This window comes from Pongo abelii, chromosome 10 (assembly GCF_028885655.2).
Source record: "Pongo abelii isolate AG06213 chromosome 10, NHGRI_mPonAbe1-v2.0_pri, whole genome shotgun sequence".
Taxonomy (NCBI): Eukaryota; Metazoa; Chordata; class Mammalia; order Primates; family Hominidae; genus Pongo; species Pongo abelii.
This window is the reverse complement of record NC_071995.2, coordinates 53,187,183-53,208,179: the sequence shown is the minus strand read 5'-3', so window position 1 is coordinate 53,208,179 and position 20,997 is coordinate 53,187,183. Positions and strand designations below refer to the sequence as shown.

General features: G+C 35.1%; 1 protein-coding gene across 1 annotated transcript; it reads right to left on the bottom strand.

Annotated features, from left to right (window-relative positions):
- Window positions 1-5,946: 5,946 nt before the first annotated feature.
- Window positions 5,947-12,945, bottom strand: LOC100431551 (olfactory receptor 6C65). Its single transcript, XM_063711971.1, is given in 4 exon segments — window positions 5,947-5,969; window positions 5,972-6,002; window positions 12,065-12,156; window positions 12,159-12,945. Coding segments are annotated over 4 exon segments (933 nt in total).
- Window positions 12,946-20,997: the final 8,052 nt, after the last annotated feature.

Below are 20,997 nucleotides of genomic sequence, written 5' to 3'. Positions count from 1 at the left end.
GGGCACATGTACCATAAAACCTAAAGTATAATAATAATAATAATAATAATAATAATTACAATAAAAGAAAAAAAAAGAAAAAGAAAAAAATCTAATAAAATTAGTATGACCTAAAAAAAAAAAAAAAAAAAAAAAAGAAATATTACAGTAAGTTCTTCAGGTAGAAATGAAAGGACACTGGACAGTAACAGCACTCCATATGAAGAAATAAAAGTCTTTGATAAAGGTAAATACATGGACAACTATAAAAGTTACTATTATTTTAATTTTGTTTTATAATTCCAATTTTAATTATAAAAGAATGAATATAAAATGCATAAAACTATTGTTCTATGATATTTGGCACACAGTGCACAGCAATGAAATCTGTGATATCAATTACCAAAAGGGGAAAGGGAGATTTATAGGAACAGACTCTTTTATAGTATTAAAGTTAAATGTGAATAAATTTAAATTCGGTTCTAGTAATTTTAGGGTGTTAAATATAATTCCCATGATGAACACCAAGAAAATGTCTATATAATATACACAGACATGAATAAAATGTGAAAATATGTCATTACAAAAAATCAACTAAACACAAAAAAAGACAATGATGGTGGAAATGAAGGGCCAACTATAGGCGATGTAAACACCAAATAGCAAAACAGCAAGAAGCAGAAGCACATCTCTTATAATAATTACTTTAAATTCAAAACAGATTAAGCTCTCCAATCAAAAGAGATAATTGCAGAAAGGATTTTAAAAGATCCAACTATGTGCTGTCTTCCTGAGACTCTCCTTAGATTCAAATATATAAATATGTTGAAAGTGAATGTATGGAAAAGATGTTCCATTCAAATAGTAACCAAATGGGACTGGATTACCTGTAATATTAGATGAAATACTATTTAAATGTAACAATATTATAAGAGATAAAGTGCATTATATATTAATAAAAGTTTTCATCTCGAAGAAGATAGAAAAATTACAAACATTTACTCACTTAACAATGTATTCAATATATATGAAGCAAAGATTTACAAAATTGGGAGGGGGATCACATAGTTCAAAAATAATAGTTGTAGAAATCAATTCTCCACTTTCAGTAATGGATATAACAACTAGAGAGAAGATAAGGAAAGAGAGGAATGGGCTAGAATGAACAGAGATATACAGAATATTTGACCCAACAACATCAGAATATATGTTCTTCTCAAGTTCACAGGATATTCTACAGGATAGAACACATGTAAGGCCACAAAATAGTCTCGGTAGTGTTTTTTTTTTTTTAAGAAGTATACATATATAATGTAGTTTTCCTATAATGATGTAAAATTAAAGATCAGTAACAGAGTGATGACTAAAAAATTTTCTGCACAAATATACAGAAAGTAAGCAACACATTTTTAAATGACCAAGAGGCCAAAAAAAGAACCACAGGGAAATTAGAAAATATTTTGAGAAAAATGAGTATAAAAACATACCACTTTGGGAGGCTGAGGTTGGCAACTCACCTGAGGTCAGGAGTTTGTGACAAGCCTGGCCAAAATGGCAAAACCGTGTCTCTACTAAAAATACAAAAATTCACCAGGCATGGTAATGCACACCTGTAGCCCCAGCTACTGAGGAGGCTGAGGCAGGAGAATTGCTTGAACCTGGGAGGCAGAGGTTGCAGTGAGCCGAGATTGTGCCACTGCACTTCAGCCTGGGTGACAGAGTGAGACTCCATCTCAAAAAAACAAACAACGAAAAACAACAACAAAATCCAATAACATATCAAATCTTATGAATATAGTGTAAGCAATGCTAAGATATAAATTTATAGGTGTAAACAAATTAAATAACCTAGATGAATGGACAAGTTCCTAGAAAGATACAACCCACCAAGACTGAATCATGAAGAAATAGAAAATCTGAACAGACCCGTAACTAGTCAGGAGCTTGACTCTGTAATCAAAAACCTCCCTGCAAAGAAGAATCAGAGATCTGCTAGCTTCACCTGTGAATTCTGCTAACATTTAAAGAATTAAAACCAATCCTTCTCATACTTTTCCAAAAAAAAAGAAGAGAAGGAAAATCTCCTAATCCATTTTATGACATCAGCATTAGTAAGTTTGAAAATATTGAACTTGTGCAAAGCATCTTTTCTAATCACTATGGAATAATACTTGAAACCCATATGAGGAAAAAAATTGAAAAATTTGCAAATATATAGAAATTAAACAGCATACTCTTAAACCACCAACGGGTCAAAGGAGAAATCACAAATAAAAATGAAAACACATCATTTCATAACCTATCGAATTCAGACAAAGCATTGCTAACATAATTTCATCCATGCTTTCACAAATGGCAGGGATTTCTTCTTTATGACTGAATAATATCCCTTTATGCGTCTGTGTGTTGTGTGTGTAAACATATATGTATATGCATACATATTACATTTTCTTTATTCATCTGTCACTTATCACTTAGATTATCTTCATATCTTGCCTTGGTGAACAATGCTGCAATGGACATGGGCGTGTAGATATCTCTTCAATGCTGATTTCATTTCCTATGAATATATACTCATAAATATATAAATATATACTCACAGATGAACTGTGTGGTAATTCTATTTTTAATATTTTGAGAAACCTACAAACTGTTTTCCATGTGACTGTACCAATTTACATATGGCTGTTCCCTTTTCTCCACTCCCTCATCAACACTTAATCTCTTATCTTTTTGAGGCTACCCACTCTAACAGGTGTGAGGTGCTATCTTATTGTGATTTTTATTTGCATTTCCCTGATGATTAGTGATGTTGAGAATGTTTTCATATGCTTTTTGCCCATTTGTATGTCTTCTCTGGAAAAAAAATATTTATTCAGGTTTTTTGCTCATTTTTAAAATTGGATTTTTTTTCTATTGAGTTATATTTGTTACTTATATATTTTGGATTGTTAACCTTTTAACAGAATTATTTTTTTTTCCCAGCCCATAGGAGGTTTTCTTTTTATTTTGTTGATTGTTTCATTCCACTACAGAAACTTTCAGTTTGGTGTAGTCCCACTTGTTTAATTTTGCCTTTGTTGCCTGAGCTTTTGGTGTCATATCCAAAAAATCATTGCAAAGACTAATGTCAAGAAACTTTCTCCCTATGATTTCTTCTAGGCGTTTTATGGTTTTAGGTACTGCATTTAAGTCTTTAAGCCATTTTGGATTAAGTTTTGTATACAGTGTGAGGTAAGGGTTCAATTTCACTCTTTTGCACATGGATATTCAGTTTCTCCAATACCATTTATCGAAGAGACTATCATTTCCTCATTTCTATTCTTGGAATCTGATCAAATGTGATTTTTTTTCTAAAAAAAAATTTGCTTTCTAATTTGTCACATTGTTCTATGTGTCTGTTTTATATTCCAGTGCCATACTGTTTTGATTGTTATGACTGTGTGATATAGTTTGAAATCATAAAAGTGTGGTGCCTCCAGCTTTGTTTTTTCTTTCTCATGGTTGGTTTGGCTATTTGGGATTTTGTGGTTCTTTACCAATTATAGCATTGATTTTTTTTCTATTTCTACGGAAATGCCATTAGAATTTTGATAGGGATTACATTGAATATGTAGTTCAATTGGATAGTATAGACATTTTAACAATATTAATTTTTTGAATCCATGAACACGTGATATCTTTCCATTTATTTTTTACTTCTTCAATTTTTTATGATCGGTTTCCAGTAATTTAAAAACTTTTCTGGGGAATATTTGTAAAAACTATCTGAAACAATATTATATCTGTCTTCTCATTTTGAATATTATGAATTTTGCTTCTGCTTTGTATGTTTTAGCATTGGTTAAATGCATCTAGGACAAACGTCTCTATAATACAAAGTGGGGGCTGTGCATTATTATTTTGTTGTCATGAATACAAATTATATTAGTTTCACATTTGAGTAAAAGTTTAATTGCTCATTTACTATGTGTTTTCCTTATGGCTTTAACATAATTATTTTCATATCTGTATCAACTAAGAGATTTTAAAATTTTTTGTTGATGATTTGTGGGTAAATAGTAGTATAATTTAAGATCTGATAAATTTTTTTCATTGGGTCTATTTAAAAGATAAAGTGATACATTATATCTCAAATTTTCCTAATCAAATTTCCTTATGTTTCCTATCTTATACTAGTATCTTTTTTATAGTATTGCTCCATTATAGTAGGATTTTATACACGGAACATGCATATATGTCATGGATGTTTTGTATATTACTAAGTGAATCTTTTTTTCAACCATTTTATAGTCTACCACTATTTACAAGAATATATACTTTAAATGAATGTTTTATACTTCTAAAATTTAGAATAAAATAATATTAAAATCTTGGAAATGTTTCAGAGGCGTAGCTCTTAGAACGTTTTATCTTTTAGTAATTTCTTTCATAGTTAAAATGTATATTCAGTTTATTTGCTGCTTTATAAATATTTTCTAGTTAATACTTTTCCTTAAAAGTAATGTTTTTATGTAATTGCACATAGTACCATTATTACCTTAGTATCACATAATTACACACTTTTATGGTTTTATTAGTATTAAAAATATTATAACCTTATAAATTTAAGGTCGTCTCATATCTTATATAAGATTAGAATTTATAAGTAATTAGTTTATGTATCAATCTTGCTATTTTATATTAATTTATAAAATTAAATATATATATATTTGGTTTTCCTCAAACTAAATTTTTAATTTTCAAGGCTCTGAATTTCATATTTATTTAACATATTTTTATTCCTACTAATTAAATTGTGTGCACTATTTATGCTGACTATTTGGAAACTGCATAGGTCTATGATTTGTCTTTGAACTATTCTTATTTATTTGGGCATCAATAAAATTATGTTCTCTGATCATTATGTGCATGCTAAAGCGGTGTGTATCAAACCTGCATTAATTTTCAGTAACTTCATGGATTGTATTTTTATGACCTCCTACCTTCATCTATTTGATGGTGAATTGTTATGATAATATATCACAAAATGTAAAGTCACTGCCTTTAGTGTAAAAGCAATCATTTCTAATATCTCCGCTTGCAGCACTTTATTGGAGATTGTTCTCACCAACAGCTCCAGTCTCTCACACTTTCATTTTCACTTAACAGAACATGTGAAATCTGGAAAGACACAAATAAATCTTTCTGATGAAGCAGAGTTGGCAAAACTTGGATGGCTTGAAATAGCCCATTTTCACAGAAGATTATTGTTTCTCAGCTGTTTTTCCATGTACAGATTCTGAATATCAGGTTCAACAGAATATGGGACTACAAAGCACAGTTTTCTCAACATTGAAATTAGGTGCTAATCCATTCATTAATTGTGGGTTGCTGTTAATTTTTTATAAAATGATTTATTTTCAGGTAGGATTGGAATAGGCTATTTAGACCTTGCTATATGTCTTTTTAAAGCAAAGACCAAATTTATTTAATAGTCACACCTCACAATCTTGATATGCTTGATAAATATAAAATAGATATGATAAGATGAAAAAATTACAGAAAAAAAGGAAAAGATTAAGAACAAACCTGCACATTGTGCACATGTACCCTAGAACTTAAAGTATAATAAAAAATATATATATAAAGAATACAGAAAAATGTGCTTGAATATAGAAAAAAATAAAAGAAGCTTTAAGATGACCATGAAATCTTTGACCAAGCTATTTAATTTGAATTCTACCCGCTATATTACTTTCTATACCATATTTCTTCTATTTTTTTAAATAGCATTTGTCCCTTACTAAAGTACTAGGTAATTTTCTATTATGTTGATTGTTTCATATGTGTGTTTTATCACTAGAGGTAAGCTCTACAATGGTGCGAATCTTTGCATGTGTGTTCCTTTGTGTATAGCTATTACATAGAAAGATGATTTGTGTTTTTATTGGTTTATCTGTGGTTCAGCCACAGATTTAGTTATCATTATTGCTTGTTCAATGATAATTTTTTTTGGTGAATTCCCTAAGGGTCTGTTTTACCTGCTGGTTTCTTTTTTTTTTTTTCTTTTTATTATTATTATTATTATTATTATACTTTAGGCTCTATGGTACATGTGCACAACATGCAGGTAAGTTACATATGTATACATGTGCCATGCTGGTGCACTGTACCCACCAACTCGTCATCTAGCATTAGGTATATCTCCCAATGCTATCCCTCCCCCCTCCCCCCACCCCACAACAGTCCCCGAAGTGTGATGTTCCCCTTCCTGTGTCCATGTGTTCTCAATGTTCAATTCCCACCTATGAGTGAGAATATGCGGTGTTTGGTTTTTTGTTCTTGCGATAGTTTACTGAGAATGATGATTTCCAATTTCATCCATGTCCCTACAAAGGACGTGAACTCATCATTTTTTATGGCTGCATAGTATTCCATGGTGTATATGTGCCACATTTTCTTAATCCAGTCTATCATTGTTGGACATTTGGGTTGGTTCCAAGTCTTTGCTATTGTGAATAATGCCGCAATAAACATACGTGTGCTTGTGTCTTTATAGCAGCATGATTTATAGTCCTTTGGGTATATACCCAGTAATGGGATGGCTGGGTCAAATGGAATTTCTACTTCTAGATCCCTGAGGAATCGCCACACTGACTTCCACAAGGGTTGAACTAGTTTACAGTCCCACCAACAGTGTAAAAGTGTTCCTATTTCTCCACATCCTCTCCAGCACCTGTTGTTTCCTGACTTTTTAATGATTGCCATTCTAACTGGTGTGAGATGGTATCTAAATGTGGTTTTGATTTGCATTTCTCTGATGGCCAGTGATGGTGAGCATTTTTTCATGTGTTTTTTGGCTGCATAAATGTCTTCTTTTGAGAAGTGTCTGTTCATGTCCTTCACCCACTTTTTGATGGCGTTGTTTGTTTTTTTCTTGTAAATTTGTTTTAGTTCATTGTAGATTCTGGATATTAGCCCTTTGTCAGATGAGTAGGTTGCGAAAATTTTCTCCCATTTTGTAGGTTGCCTGTTCACTCTGATGGTAGTTTCCTTTGCTGTGCAGAAGCTCTTTAGTTTAATTAGATCCCATTTGTCAATTTTGGCTTTTCTTGCCATTGCTTTTGGTGTTTTAGACATGAAGTCCTTGCCCATGCCTATGTCCTGAATGGTATTGCCTAGGTTTTCTTCTAGGGTTTTGATGGTTTTAGGTCTAACATTTAAGTCTTTAATCCATCTTGAATTGATTTTTGTATAAGGTGTAAGGAAGGGATCCAGTTTCAGCTTTCTACATATGGCTAGCCAGTTTTCCCAGCACCATTTATTAAATAGGGAACCCTTTCCCCATTTCTTGTTTTTGTCAGGTTTGTCAAAGATCAGATAGTTGTAGATATGTGGCATTATTTCTGATGGCTCTGTTCTGTTCCATTGATCCATATCTCTGTTTTGGTACCAGTACCATGCTGTTTTGGTTACTGTAGCCTTGTAGTAAAGTTTGAAGTCAGGTAGCGTGATGCCTCCAGCTTTATTCTTTTGGCTTAGGATTGACTTGGCGATGCGGGCTCTTTTTTGGTTCCATATGAACTTTAAAGTAGTTTTTTCCAATTCTGTGAAGAAAGTCATTGGTAACTTGATGGGGATGGCATTGAATCTGTAAATTACCTTGGGAAGGATGGCCATTTTCATGATATTGATTCTTCCTACCCATGAGCATGGAATGTTCTTCCATTTGTTTGTATCCTCTTTTATTTCCTTGAGCAGTGGTTTGTAGTTCTCCTTGAAGAGGTCCTTCACATCCCTTGTAAGTTGGATTCCTAGGTATTTTATTCTCTTTGAAGCAATTGTGAATGGGAGTTCACTCATGATTTGGCTCTCTGTTTGTCTGTTATTGATGTATAAGAATGCTTGTGATTTTTGTACATTGATTTTGTATCCTGAGACTTTGCTGAAGTTGCTTATCAGCTTAAGGAGATTTTGGGCTGAGACAATGGAGTTTTCTAGATATACAATCATGTCATCTGCAAACAGGGACAATTTGACTTCCTCTTTTCCTAATTGAATACCCTTGATTTCCTTCTCTTGCCTAATTGCCCTGGCCAGAACTTCCAACACTATGTTGAATAGAAGTGGTGAGAGAGGGCATCCCTGTCTTGTGCCAGTTTTCAAAGGGAATGCTTCCAGTTTTTGCCCATTCAGTATGATATTGGCTGTGCGTTTGTCATAAATAGCTCTTATTATTTTGAGATACGACCCATCAATACCTAATTTATTGAGAGTTTTTAGCATGAAGGGTTGTTGAATTTTGTCAAAGGCCTTTTCTGCATCTATTGAGATAATCATGTGGTTTTTGACTTTGGTTCTGTTTATATGCTGGATTATATTTATTGATTTGCATATATTGAACCAGCCTTGCATCCCAGGGATGAAGCCCACTTGATCATGGTGGATAAGCTTTTTGATGTGCTGCTGGATTCTGTTTGCCAGTATTTTATTGAGGATTTTTGCATCAATGTTCATCAAGGATATTGATCTAAAATTCTCTTTTTTTGTTGTGTCTCTGCCAGGCTTTGGTATCAGGATGATGCTGGCCTCATAAAATGAGTTAGGGAAGATTCCCTCTTTTTCTATTGATTGGAATAGTTTCAGAAGGAATGGTACCAGCTCCTCCTTGTACCTCTGGTAGAATTCGGCTGTGAACCCATCTGGTCCTGGACTTTTTTTGGTTGGTAAGCTATTGATTATTGCCACAATTTCAGCTCCTGTTATTGGTCTATTCAGAGATTCAACTGCTTCCTGGTTTAGTCTTGGGAGGGTGTATGTGTGGAGGAATTTATCCATTTCTTCTAGATTTTCTAGTTTATTTGCGTAGAGGTGTTTGTAATATTCTCTGATGGTAGTTTGTATTTCTGTGGGATTGGTGGTGATATCCCCTTTATCATTTTTTATTGCATCTATTTGATTCTTCTCTCTTTTTTTCTTTATTAGTCTTGCTAGCGGTCTATCAATTTTGTTGATCCTTTCAAAAAACGAGCTCCTGGATTCATTGATTTTTTGAAGGGTTTTTTGTGTCTCTATTTCCTTCAGTTCTGCTCTGATTTTAGTTATTTCTTGCCTTCTGCTAGCTTTTGAATGTGTTTGCTCTTGCTTTTCTAGTTCTTTTAATTGTGATGTTAGGGTGTCAATTTTGGATCTTTCCTGCTTTCTCTTGTGAGCATTTAGTGCTATAAATTTCCCTCTACACACTGCTTTGAATGCATCCCAGAGATTCTGGTATGTCGTGTCTTGGTTCTCGTTGGTTTCAAAGAACATCTTTATTTCTGCCTTCATTTTGTTATGTACCCAGTAGTCATTCAGGAGCAGGTTGTTCAGTTTCCATGTAGTTGAACGGTTTTGAGTGAGATTCTTAATCCTGAGTTGTAGCTTGATTGCCCTGTGATCTGAGAGATAGTTTGTTATAATTTCTGTTCTTTTACATTTATTGAGGAGAGCTTTACTTCCAAGTATATGGTCAATTTTGGTATAGGTGTGGTGTGGTGCTGAAAAAAATGTATATTCTGTTGATTTGGGGTGGAGAGTTCTGTAGATGTCTATTAGGTCCGCTTGATGCAGAGCTGAGTTCAATTCCTGGGTATCCTTGTTGACTTTCTGTCTTATTGATCTGTCTAATGTTGACAGTGGGGTGTTAAAGTCTCCCATTATTAATGTGTGGGAGTCTAAGTCTCTTTGTAGGTCACTCAGGACTTGCTTTATGAATCTGGGTGCTCCTGTATTGGGTGCATATATATTTAGGATAGTTAGCTCTTCTTGTTGAATTAATCCCTTTACCATTATGTAATGGCCTTCTTTGTCTCTTTTGATCTTTGTTGGTTTAAAGTCTCTTTTATCAGAGACTAGGATTGCAACCCCTGCCTTTTTTTGTTTTCCATTTTCTTGGTAGATCTTCCTCCATCCTTTTATTTTGAGCCTATGTGTGTCTCTGCACGTGAGATGGGTTTCCTGAATTCAGCACACTGATGGGTCTTGAGTCTTTATCCAATTTGCCAGTCTGTGTCTTTTAATTGGAGCATTTAGTCCATTTACATTTAAAGTTAATATTGTTATGTGTGAATCTGATCCTGTCATTATGATGTTAGCTGGTTATTTTGCTCATTAGTTGATGCAGTCTCTTCCTAGTCTCGATGGTCTTTACATTTCGGTATGATTTTGCAGTGGCTGGTACCGGTTATGCCTTTCCATGTTTAGTGCTTCCTTCAGGAGCTCTTTTAGGGCAGGCCTGGTGGTGACAAAATCTCTCAGCATTTGCTTGTCTGTAAAGTATTTTATTTCTCCTTCACTTATGAAGCTTAGTTTGGCAGGATATGAAATTCTGGGTTGAAAATTCTTTTCTTTAAGAATGTTGAATATTGGCCCCCACTCTCTTCTGGCTTGTAGGGTTTCTGCCGAGAGATCCGCTGTTAGTCTGATGGGCTTCCCTTTGATGGTGACCCGACCTTTCTCTCTGGCTGCCCTTAACATTTTTTCCTTCATTTCAACTTTGGTGAATCTGACAATTATGTGTCTTGGAGTTGCTCTTCTCGAGGAGTATCTTTGTGGCATTCTCTGTATTTCCTGAATCTGAATGTTGGCCTGCCTTGCTAGATTGGGGAAGTTCTCCTGGATAATATCCTGCAGAGTGTTTTCCAACTTGGTTCCATTCTCCCCGTCACTTTCAGGTACACCAATCAGACGTAGATTTGGTCTTTTCACATAGTCCCACATTTCTTGGAGGCTTTGCTCATTTCTTTTTATTCTTTTTTCTCTAAACTTCCCTTCTTGCTTCATTTCATTCATTTCATCTTCCAGGGCTGATACCCTTTCTTCCATTTGATTGCATCAGCTCCTGAGGCTTCTGCATTCTTCACGTAGTTCTCGAGCCTTGGTTTTCAGCTCCATCAGCTCCTTTAAGCACTTCTCTGTATTGGTTATTCTAGTTATACATTCTTCTAAATTTTTTTCAAAGTTTTCAACTTCTTTGCCTTTGGTTTGAATATCCTCCCGTAGCTCGGAGTAATTTGATCATCTGAAGCCTTCTTCTCTCAGCTCGTCAAATTCATTCTCCGTCCAGCTTTGTTCCATTGCTGGTGAGGAACTGCGTTCCTTTGGAGGAGGAGAGGTACTCTGCTTTTTAGAGTTTCCAGTTTTTCTGCTCTGTTTTTTCCCCATCTTTGTGGTTTTATCTACTTTTGGTCTTTGATGATGGTGATGTACAGATGGGTCTTTGGTGTGGATGTCCTTTCTGTTAGTTTTCCTTCTAACAGACAGGACCCTCAGCTGCAGGTCTGTTGCAGTACCTGGCCGGCCGTGTAAGGTGTCAGTCTGCCCCTGCTGGGGGGTGCCTCCCAGTTAGGCTGCTCGGGGGTCAGGCGTCAGGGACCCACTTGAGGAGGCAGTCAGACCGTTCTCAGATCTCTAGCTGCGTGCTGGGAGAACCACTGCTCCCCTCAAAGCTGTCAGACAGGGACATTTAAGTCTGCAGAGGTTACTGCTGTCTTTTTGTTTGTCTGTGCCCTGCCCCCAGAGGTGGAGCCTATAGAGGCAGGCAGGCCTCCTTGAGCTGTGGTGGGCTCCACCCAGTTCAAGCTTCCCGGCTGCTTTGTTTACCTAAGCGAGCCTGGGCAATGGCGGGCGCCCCTCCCCCAGCCTCGCTGCGGACTTGCTGTTTGATCTCAGACTGCTGTGCTAGCAATCAGCAAGACTCTGTGGGCGTAGGACCCTCTGAGCCAGGTGGGGGCTATACTCTCCTGGGGCACCGTTTCCTAAGCCCATCGGAAAAGCACAGTATTCGGGTGGGAGTGGCCCGATTTTCCAGGTGCCGTCTGTCACCCCTGGAAAGGGAACTCCCTGACCCCTTGTGCTTCCCGAGTGAGGCAATGCCTCGCTCCTGCTTTGGCTGGCGCACGGTGCACTCACCCACTGACCTGCGCCCACTGTCTGGCACTCCCTAGTGAGATGAACACGGTACCTCAGATGGAAATGCAGAAATCACCTGTCTTCCGCGTCGCTTGTGCTGGGAGCTGTAGACCGGAGCTGTTCCTATTCGGCCATCTTGGCTCCTCCCCCCTACCTGCTGGTTTCTTAAGGTATAAGTAAAGGGATTCAACATAGGAGCAATAGAGGTATTAAGTACTGTTACACCTTTGCTCAAAGCCACACCTCTTTTGCAGATGTTTTTACATACATAAAAATGCAACTCCCATAAGAAATAGAAACCACAATCATATGGGAGGAACAAGTTGAAAAAGCCTTTTTCCTTTGCTGGACAGAGGGAATCTTCAGAATTGTTTTAAGGATGAGTGTGTAGGAGAGAACCACCAAGGCCAAAATTACCATGAGTGTGAATACTGCTAGCAAAAATGCCATAAGCTCTAGAAACTGTGTGTCTGTGCAAGCAATCAGCAGCATAGGGGAAGAGTCACTGATGAAATGGTCAATAGTGTTGGAGTCACAAAAATCCAGTTGGAGGCCCACAATCATGGGGGGAAAAATAATGAGAAAACCAGCCAGCCAGCAGCTGATTACAAGCCAATTACAGACTTTGTTACTCATGATGGTTGTGTAACGTAGAGGTTTGCAGATAGCCACATAGCGATCATAAGACATGCCAGCCAGAAGAAAAAATTCTGTTGATCCCAGAAGAATTAAAAAAAATACTTGGGCCATGCAAGCATTATAGGAAATGGTTGTGTCTCCTGTAGCAATGTTGATCAGAAATCTAGGAATGCAGACTGTTGTAAATGAAATTTCTAAGAAAGAGAAATTCCTGAGGAAGAAGTACATAGGAGTTTTCAAATGAATATTTGACAGTGTTAACATAATGATGGCCATGTTTCCACTTACACTCAATAAGTATGTGATCAACATAAAGAAGAATATCACAACTTGTAACTCTGGGTCATCCGTAAATCCCAGAAGAATGAATTCTCTAATTGATGTCATATTTGGCATGGCTTAGTTCTGAATTCTGATAGGTCTGTAGATAAAAAGAAGAGTGAAAGTCAATACATGATTTGATTTCAAATACACTAGGATTGCTCTTATTCTGCATCAAGAACTTCAATAGACCCATTCAACAAGAAGTGGCAGAATATCCATTAGAATTGCAAGTTCATGACAGAATTTATTTAGTAGTGAAAAGATTAATTTGTGTTTTATTACTTTAAAAAACATTTAAATTTTATATTTGATAATTGTCTGCTGTATAGTTTTGATTACTTAATGTACAGAAAGGTTTTTTATAGTTAAATAATAATAAATATTTTGCTTGCTTTGTTCTGTTTGTGGAATATTGAATAAGTTATCAGAATTCATAGTAATTTTGAAAACTTAAAGGCCATAAAATACAAATGCTAATATTGTCATTAGAAAACAGACTTTTGGCCAGACACAGTGGCTCATGCCTGTAATCCCAGCACTTTGGGGGGCCGAGGCAGGCTGATCGTGAGGTCAGGAGTTCGAGACCAGCCTGACCAACATAGTGAAACCCCGTCTCTACTAAAAAAAATAGAAAAATTAGCCGGGCGTGGTGGTGTGTGCCTGTAATCCCAGCTACTCGGGAGGCTGAGGCAGGAGAATGGCGTGAACCCAGGAGGTGGAGTTTACAGTGAGCCCAGATCACGCCATTGCACTCCAGCCTGGGCAGTAGAGCGAGACTCCATCTCAAAAAAAAAAAAAAAAAAAAAAGAAAAGATTTTGAGTTATTTCAATTTAAAAAATGAGCCTTGATTTCTTTTCATAGCAAAAACAAACAAAAACACAGAAAATACTATATTTATGGGAAATTAATTGAACTCCATCTCCTCTTGCTGTAGGCAAAACTGAGCCTCTTAGCTCCTTTGTGATTGAAGTTGACATAAACACAATGCCGACCTTTATTAATGAACCAGATCACAGTATAAAATTCCAATTGGACTTTTTAAATATAGTCAATCAATCCAGTGTTTGTTTTAGTTCTATGGGCCAAACTCTGCATGCATGCATCAATTATTCTGAATTAGTCCATTTTGATTGATACAGGTACCTGTAGTGGTCTATGCCAACAAAAGAGGAATTTTAGTGAAGTACATAAACAACATCCCGAATATGAATTGCTAAGCATGATCTGTTGCTACCAGTACTAGGAACAGAGAAACCATCTTGACAAATTTTGAGTGAACCATGAGAGCAATCTGATTTAATGAACAGAGTCAAAGTGCGAGGTATCAGGAAGGGTAAAGATGACATTGAAATGGGGTCATGCATCCTGGGTCTGGCATCCCTGCAATAAGTCATACCAGCTGAGGTTTATCTAAGAAAATGCTGTCTAACTCCTTCCTGAAGCAGGTATTTTTATGCTTCTGAACTAAGCTGTGACAAATTTAAAAAGACTCAGAGATCTATGTTGAAGTTTAAACTGCATCCATGAGGTTTTGTTCTCTTGTGACATCTCTCTCATTTTTATAGATCATTTGATGTAAAATCTGGTGTCAAAGGTTCCTGGCTAGGTACTTGGCTATTGAATATTGTGAGGTACTTTTCTGTCATACAACACAAAGTTATTTTCATGGTCTTGACGGGATCGTCTTTAAATTTCAAATTCACATGGGCATATTTGATGCTTCAAGGATATCTGGCGACCAGTTGAAAATCATGCTGTGGGGACCCTGTGATTCCCTGCACAAAATATAAGGAGTTCCTTCAAACAGAGGGGCTAGGATGCTAGTGATGCTCTTGATTAAGCAGCTAGCTACCTGGCTGGCCACATGTTAACGTAACAAAATATGATCAGACAATTTCTCAATTTATCTGCTAAGATTGTTCTAGGACATTTTTTTCATCATCTTTGATTAGAGCAGGTATACCAGGTAACATGCAAAAGATACAGGGTGAGACTTCTCAGGATTAAGAAAACATCCATGCTAAATAACTGTGCTCTCAGAAAAGGAAGTAATGATGATGGTGTTAATTTCAGTAAGTTTAGATAAATGTAATGCATACCAAAAAACAAAAAGACTCGGAGAGAGAAAACAATACAAGCATTGATAATAAAAACAAACAAACAAAAAAAAAGAATTGACAAAATGCCTTCATGTTACATTTTAAAAAGAGTAGCTGTCAAGAGTGCTATGATTTAGGAAGATAAATTAACAACATGAAAAAAAGAAGAAATATACTCACTTATGTTAGTCCTTGATAGATTCAAATAATAGTTTAAATCTAATTAGTTTTCTCATTATCTATAAGAGAAATGTAATGTTTTAGCTAGAAAAGGGTCAGTTTTACACCTTTTATCAAACTAATTCATTTTTGTACAGCTGCTCAATTATTAAAATTTTGAAGATTTTTTTCCAGATTCCCCCTTGTTATAAACCATCTATTTCTCAATCCAAAAGCCACTCTCGGTGAGTATGAGAAAATGCAGTTGGCATATTTTGAAATTTTTTTTTGCATTTAAATGTCAACTGTTTCATATTTTCTCTGACATTGCTCAGTGATACAGGCTTTCCAAACAGCTTTTTCTCCAAAAGAAATAGAAAGGCACATTTTGTATGTTTTAAGATATAATGTTAGAGCGGAGGTTGTTTTTGAGGGAAATATAATAAGACCCTCCCTGGAGACAGAAAAACTAGTGTATTCACAACTCTATTAATTTTGGCAACATTGTAATTGGGTTCTCTTGGGAGACATTAAATATTGGAAGAATATAGAATTTTGCATATAATGTTAAACTTTGCAAGACACAAAGGGAAAGATGAAATAATAATCTCTTGACTAATTTTTAAAATTATCCTTCTGATTATTATTTCAACTAAAAAGAGATTCACGTTGGCTCTCTAGTAGATTTCTATAAGAAAGCATGAATTAAGAGGTTGGAATGTACAGTAATTGGGGCTTAAACGAAATCCCAATCTGAAGATTCTATAGCACAAGCAAAGGTAAAGAAATAATTTTCTCTGTGGAGAAAACCAAGCATTTTTAGTTGAATGACTTAGTAAAATATTACAGATGTCTCAAATGCCTAGCATTTGTGGATTTAGAGAGAACAGATAAAATGTATGACCCAAGATTTAGCATTTTATGGTGTAATTTTAGTTAGTTCATTAGCATAATGCATTCCAAGCTTCATTTAATGGTGGTGTGGGAATGCCAGATCGTAAGGTCCATGCTTTACCATGATGTCAAAGCTAAAACAGTACATGTTACCTTGAATAACAGGAAATATGTGTGGGGATGGAAGTCATAATTATGGTAAGCAACACTCTCAGATTATCAGACAGTGGTTAAGACTAGATGAAACCTAATAGCCTGAGTCTACCTGGAGAAGCTGTCTAATTCTTATAACAATATCAGCCACATAATACCTGACCTTTGAGCAGTGTATATACTCAGTAATATTCAACTAAATTTTATGTTTTGTTTTCTTCTCGTTTATTTTCTTGTTTTTTAAAAAGCTCACTTTAAAGAAAACATACAGAACAAATCTGTGTAAAACATCCACTTGGAAAGAGTATTTTTGTCCATTATTTAAAGGTCACTGCTTCACGAACAATTAAAAAAAAAAGGCTGAATTGGCCATCATGAAAATTAAAAAGTTCTGCTTTGGGTGACAGAAAATAACAGATTGGGAAGTTAAATAATCAGTCAGTCTCTCCGCTGAAGAAGACATTAAGCTGGCAAAACTGAGAGAAGTTAATTTTTTGGAACTCTGGAATCTAATAAAAAACAAAGCAACAAGAGGAGCGCTTAATGAAGAAAAAGGTAGCTACATTTTGGTAAGAAAACATTGTAGTATTGCATTTACCTACCTAATATCCCCCATTTCCCAGCAAAATGGCAGCCATGGGACAAAAACCTGCTTTCCTGGTGTGGCTTGCTGATGTAAGGGGGCTAACACAAAACTTGTTCTTAAAATACTGCATTGTAATGAGAACACATGGACATAGGGAGGGGAACATCACACACTGGGGCTAGGGGAGGGATAGCATTAGAAGTACCTAATGTAGATGATGGGTTGATGGGTGCAGCAAACCACCATGGCACGTGTATACCTATATAACAAACCTGCACGTTCAGCACATGCATCCCAGAACTTAAAGTATAATAAAAAAATACTGCATTGTGCATTTTTGGTTATGCACTTTCACCAGTTTGGGCTTCCCTGATGGACTGGTGAATAGGCTAACCTCTGCTTCATCCTCCTCAAGTAGGAATGGCTATCTCATAGGGCCTGAAGCTCGCACCTCTGGCTGATCCGTGAGCTTCATGCAAGTAGGAGGTGAAGGTTAAAGCAGGGTTTTAGGCAGCCTTACTTAACATTGAAGGAGTGACCCGTCCCAGAGACAAGTTGCAAAGATCAGAGAGTTCTCTCTCTCTCATTCTTTGGCTCCTGGCATTTAAAGAAATCCCTGCACCGTCACTGGCTTGCTATTAAGATAACAAACTAGGAAATAATACAGTCTTAGCGAAAATAGTTTAGTAAGGGCAGTAAACAAATGGATTAATCCAGCCCTCAACAAGCAATAATAGCAAAACTTAGCAAGAGGGAAGAATCTGATTTCCCTTGTGGTCACATTGTAATATTCAAAATATTCAATTTAAAAAGTGACAAGGCTTACAAGAAATAGGAAAGAATGACACATTTACTTTAGTGGGGGTGCCGTGAGGGACATTAGGTAAAAGAAAGAAATTGATAGAAACTGACTCTGAGAATTTGTAGACATTGGACATACTAAGCGAAGACTTCACCTCACCTGTCTTGAATATATTCAAAGACCTCAAGCAGACCATGGACAAAGAACTTAAAGAAAACAGGAGAATGATGAATGAAGAGCATATCAGTAAAGTAATAAAAATTATAAAAATGAGCCAAATAAAAATAACGATGCTGAAAAATGCAATAGCTGACATGAGAAATCCACAGAAGGCTTCAATAGCAGATTTTAGCAAGCAGAAAAAGAATCAGCAATCTTAAAGATACGACAATTGAAGTTATCTAGTCAGAGGAACAGAATAAAAAAAGAATAATGAAAAATGAATAGAGCCAGTGAGACTTCTGGAACACCATCAAGTATACTAAAATTTGCATTATGGAAGACCCAGAAGCAAAAGAGAAAGAGAGAAAGGGTCAAAAAGAGTATTTGAAGAAATAATTTTTAAACTTTCCAAATTTGAGGAAAGATGTGAATCTACATACCCGAGAAGCTTAATGAATTCCAGGTAGACTAAATTCAGGGAAATATACCATGAAACACATTAAAATAAAATGTCTAAAGCCAGCGGATTTCTAGTACTTTGCTTTACTAGCACTTGGAAGTGAATACATTTTCTAAAAATTTTGCTCTGGAAAGATTTATACTGATTTTCATTTAATTCCACTTATTAACTATTATAATCAACTTCATCAGATAAATTTTGACCAAGAGGATAGAATTTTCCTCTGTTATTTGCCTGATATCTATTAGTATCTATATCTATCTATAGATATCTATAACTATTAATTATACATGATATACACATTATATATACATATATACACATGTGTATATATACATATATAATGATGTATACATATACATATATAGAATGTATATATCATATGTAAGACATATATACATATGTGTATATATAAGGCATATGTCATATATAATATGTTTGTATTATAGTTTTACAAAAAGACTTGCATTGTTTCATTTTCTTTGTAAATTGTGTGTTATAATAAGGAATTTGTAAACAAAATAATCATAATTTTAGTTTTCTGTTGGTATTATATTAGAATTTGAAAAAACATGTAAGTCATTCCATGAAAGCACAATGGTAAGAAGTATGTGATTGTTAAAGACAGCCTCTTCTTTGAACAATAATGAAAACTATTTGCCAGGGAATTAGATTTTCTACAGTCATTTACATTAATCAAGATAATCAGACCAGGCTGAAAATCAAGGTGCCAATATCAAATCCACGTACCTTATACCTAGTCAGACTCACAGCTACTGAGTCCCGATAATTAATTTTATTAACGACACATTGATTTTGAGGGACTCAATAACTAGAGGTAATAAGCCTGAACTCTTTTTTTTGCAGTTCCCAAAGCCTCCAAAAGTCATTTGCTTGGATGGGGGAAGATGTTGAAACTGTGAAAGAGACAATGAAAAGATGAAGGCAGTATCACAGGTTTGGCAATAAAGGAAAACTAACATATAAATAATTTATCTCTTCATTTATAGAAAACTTTTTAGAAGTCATGTAGCAGTCAAAGAACATGGCAGCCAGAAGGTAAAATGCAGTCAAAGAACATGGCAGCCAGAAGGTAAAATTCAGTCATCCCCAAGAAGATGAAAAAAATGGCTGAGACACACAACCATTATAGAAATTGTTATGTCTCCAGTCATGACGGTGACAAGGAATCTGGGAATGCAGACAGACATGAATGATATTTCCAGGAATGAGAAGTTCTGAAGGAAGAAATACATGGGAGTCTGCAGATGGGGATCTGAAATGGGGAGAGAGTGATAAAGATCAGATTCCCAGTCCCACTTAGCACATAGGTAGCAAGCAATATGAAAAGCACAACCTGCCACTGTGGGTCACTTGTCAATCTAAGAAGAATAAATTCTATTACTGCCTTGCAATTTCTTATTACTTATTACTTTCTCTCTTTATTATGTTACTCTTTATTTTAGCTATAAAATAAATGAAGAAATAAGAAAGCTATAACACCAGTAAAGAAACTTACACACACACGCACACAAACACACATTTTAAGAACATCATTGTTATCTTTTCTTTTACAATAAAATGATTTTGTGGTACATAGACCCACAATATTTTTAAACAATTTTGTTATTTATTATCTCACATATTAATTCATTATTTGTATATTTCTTTCATTAGATTCTCATATATTACAATACAAATATCTCTCTTCTGAATGTTCAACATACTTCCTGAAAATAAAATTAAACCTCTTAGATTGAATCTTTTCAAGTAACATTCTGAGAGTTCATTTACCAGCATTTTTCAATACTTTGATACTCATTTCAATACTTTTTGATATTTTATTTTGCTTTCCTTTGATATTTTTAATTTTTAAAAACTTTTAAATAAGCATGTATTTCACCTTCCCTATTTAAAATTTTAGAATTAAAAAAGTCAGCACACTCATTAATCTGGTAGAGTAGTCTGTCCCTAATAATGGTTTGCAGAGATATTTAATGTCTGGAAGTGGTTTTTACTCTAATTGTAATGTTGTAATGAAAGACATTCTAGTTTAGTTAATCATCTATGATAATCTCCTATAAGATTGTAAAATGTACTCTTCTTGAACATGTTTTTATTTACCAGCCACCTATCATAAAGCTACTGTTCATTATGCAAAGTAGTACTTTTATTTAATTCTAACTGTATTTTACTAAGCTGCAAGTGTTTTATTAATCCCATTTCTAGACCAATATAGCATGTCTTCACATTACCGTGTATTCTTTTCTCCAGTGGTGATAAATTAGTTCAATACTCAAGATACATTTTAGATGAGGCAAGATTGTTTTTCCTTCATTTTTTTTCTTCTGATATCATCCTTGATGTTATGATGCTTTACTTCTTTGTTCAAGTTTAGTTATTTTCCACAAAAGCTTAAATGTGCTGCCACTTAGCATAATTATTTAAAGTACCTAAAGGTCCAGACAGCTTTTCTGAGTTTGTAAAGTCTCATCTGGTTCCGGTATTCATTAGAGACTTTATCACTTTCAAATGGAATATTTTCTCAGGATTAGATAATTTATTATGTGAATATATTTTTCACCAATTTTTACCTACAAGATTCCTAAGAGGGAGATATTTGCCCTTCCTATTATCCATGTTCTTTGTGAACCCACAGTTGCAGTTTCTTTTGGTCTTTTGCCTTTATATTATGGATACTGACCACCACATGTAAAATTCACATTGTGTAAAACTAAATACATAAGGTATATCTACTGTGTTAAAATGCATCAAATTGTTTTGAATCTGGTGCAAAAATAATTACAT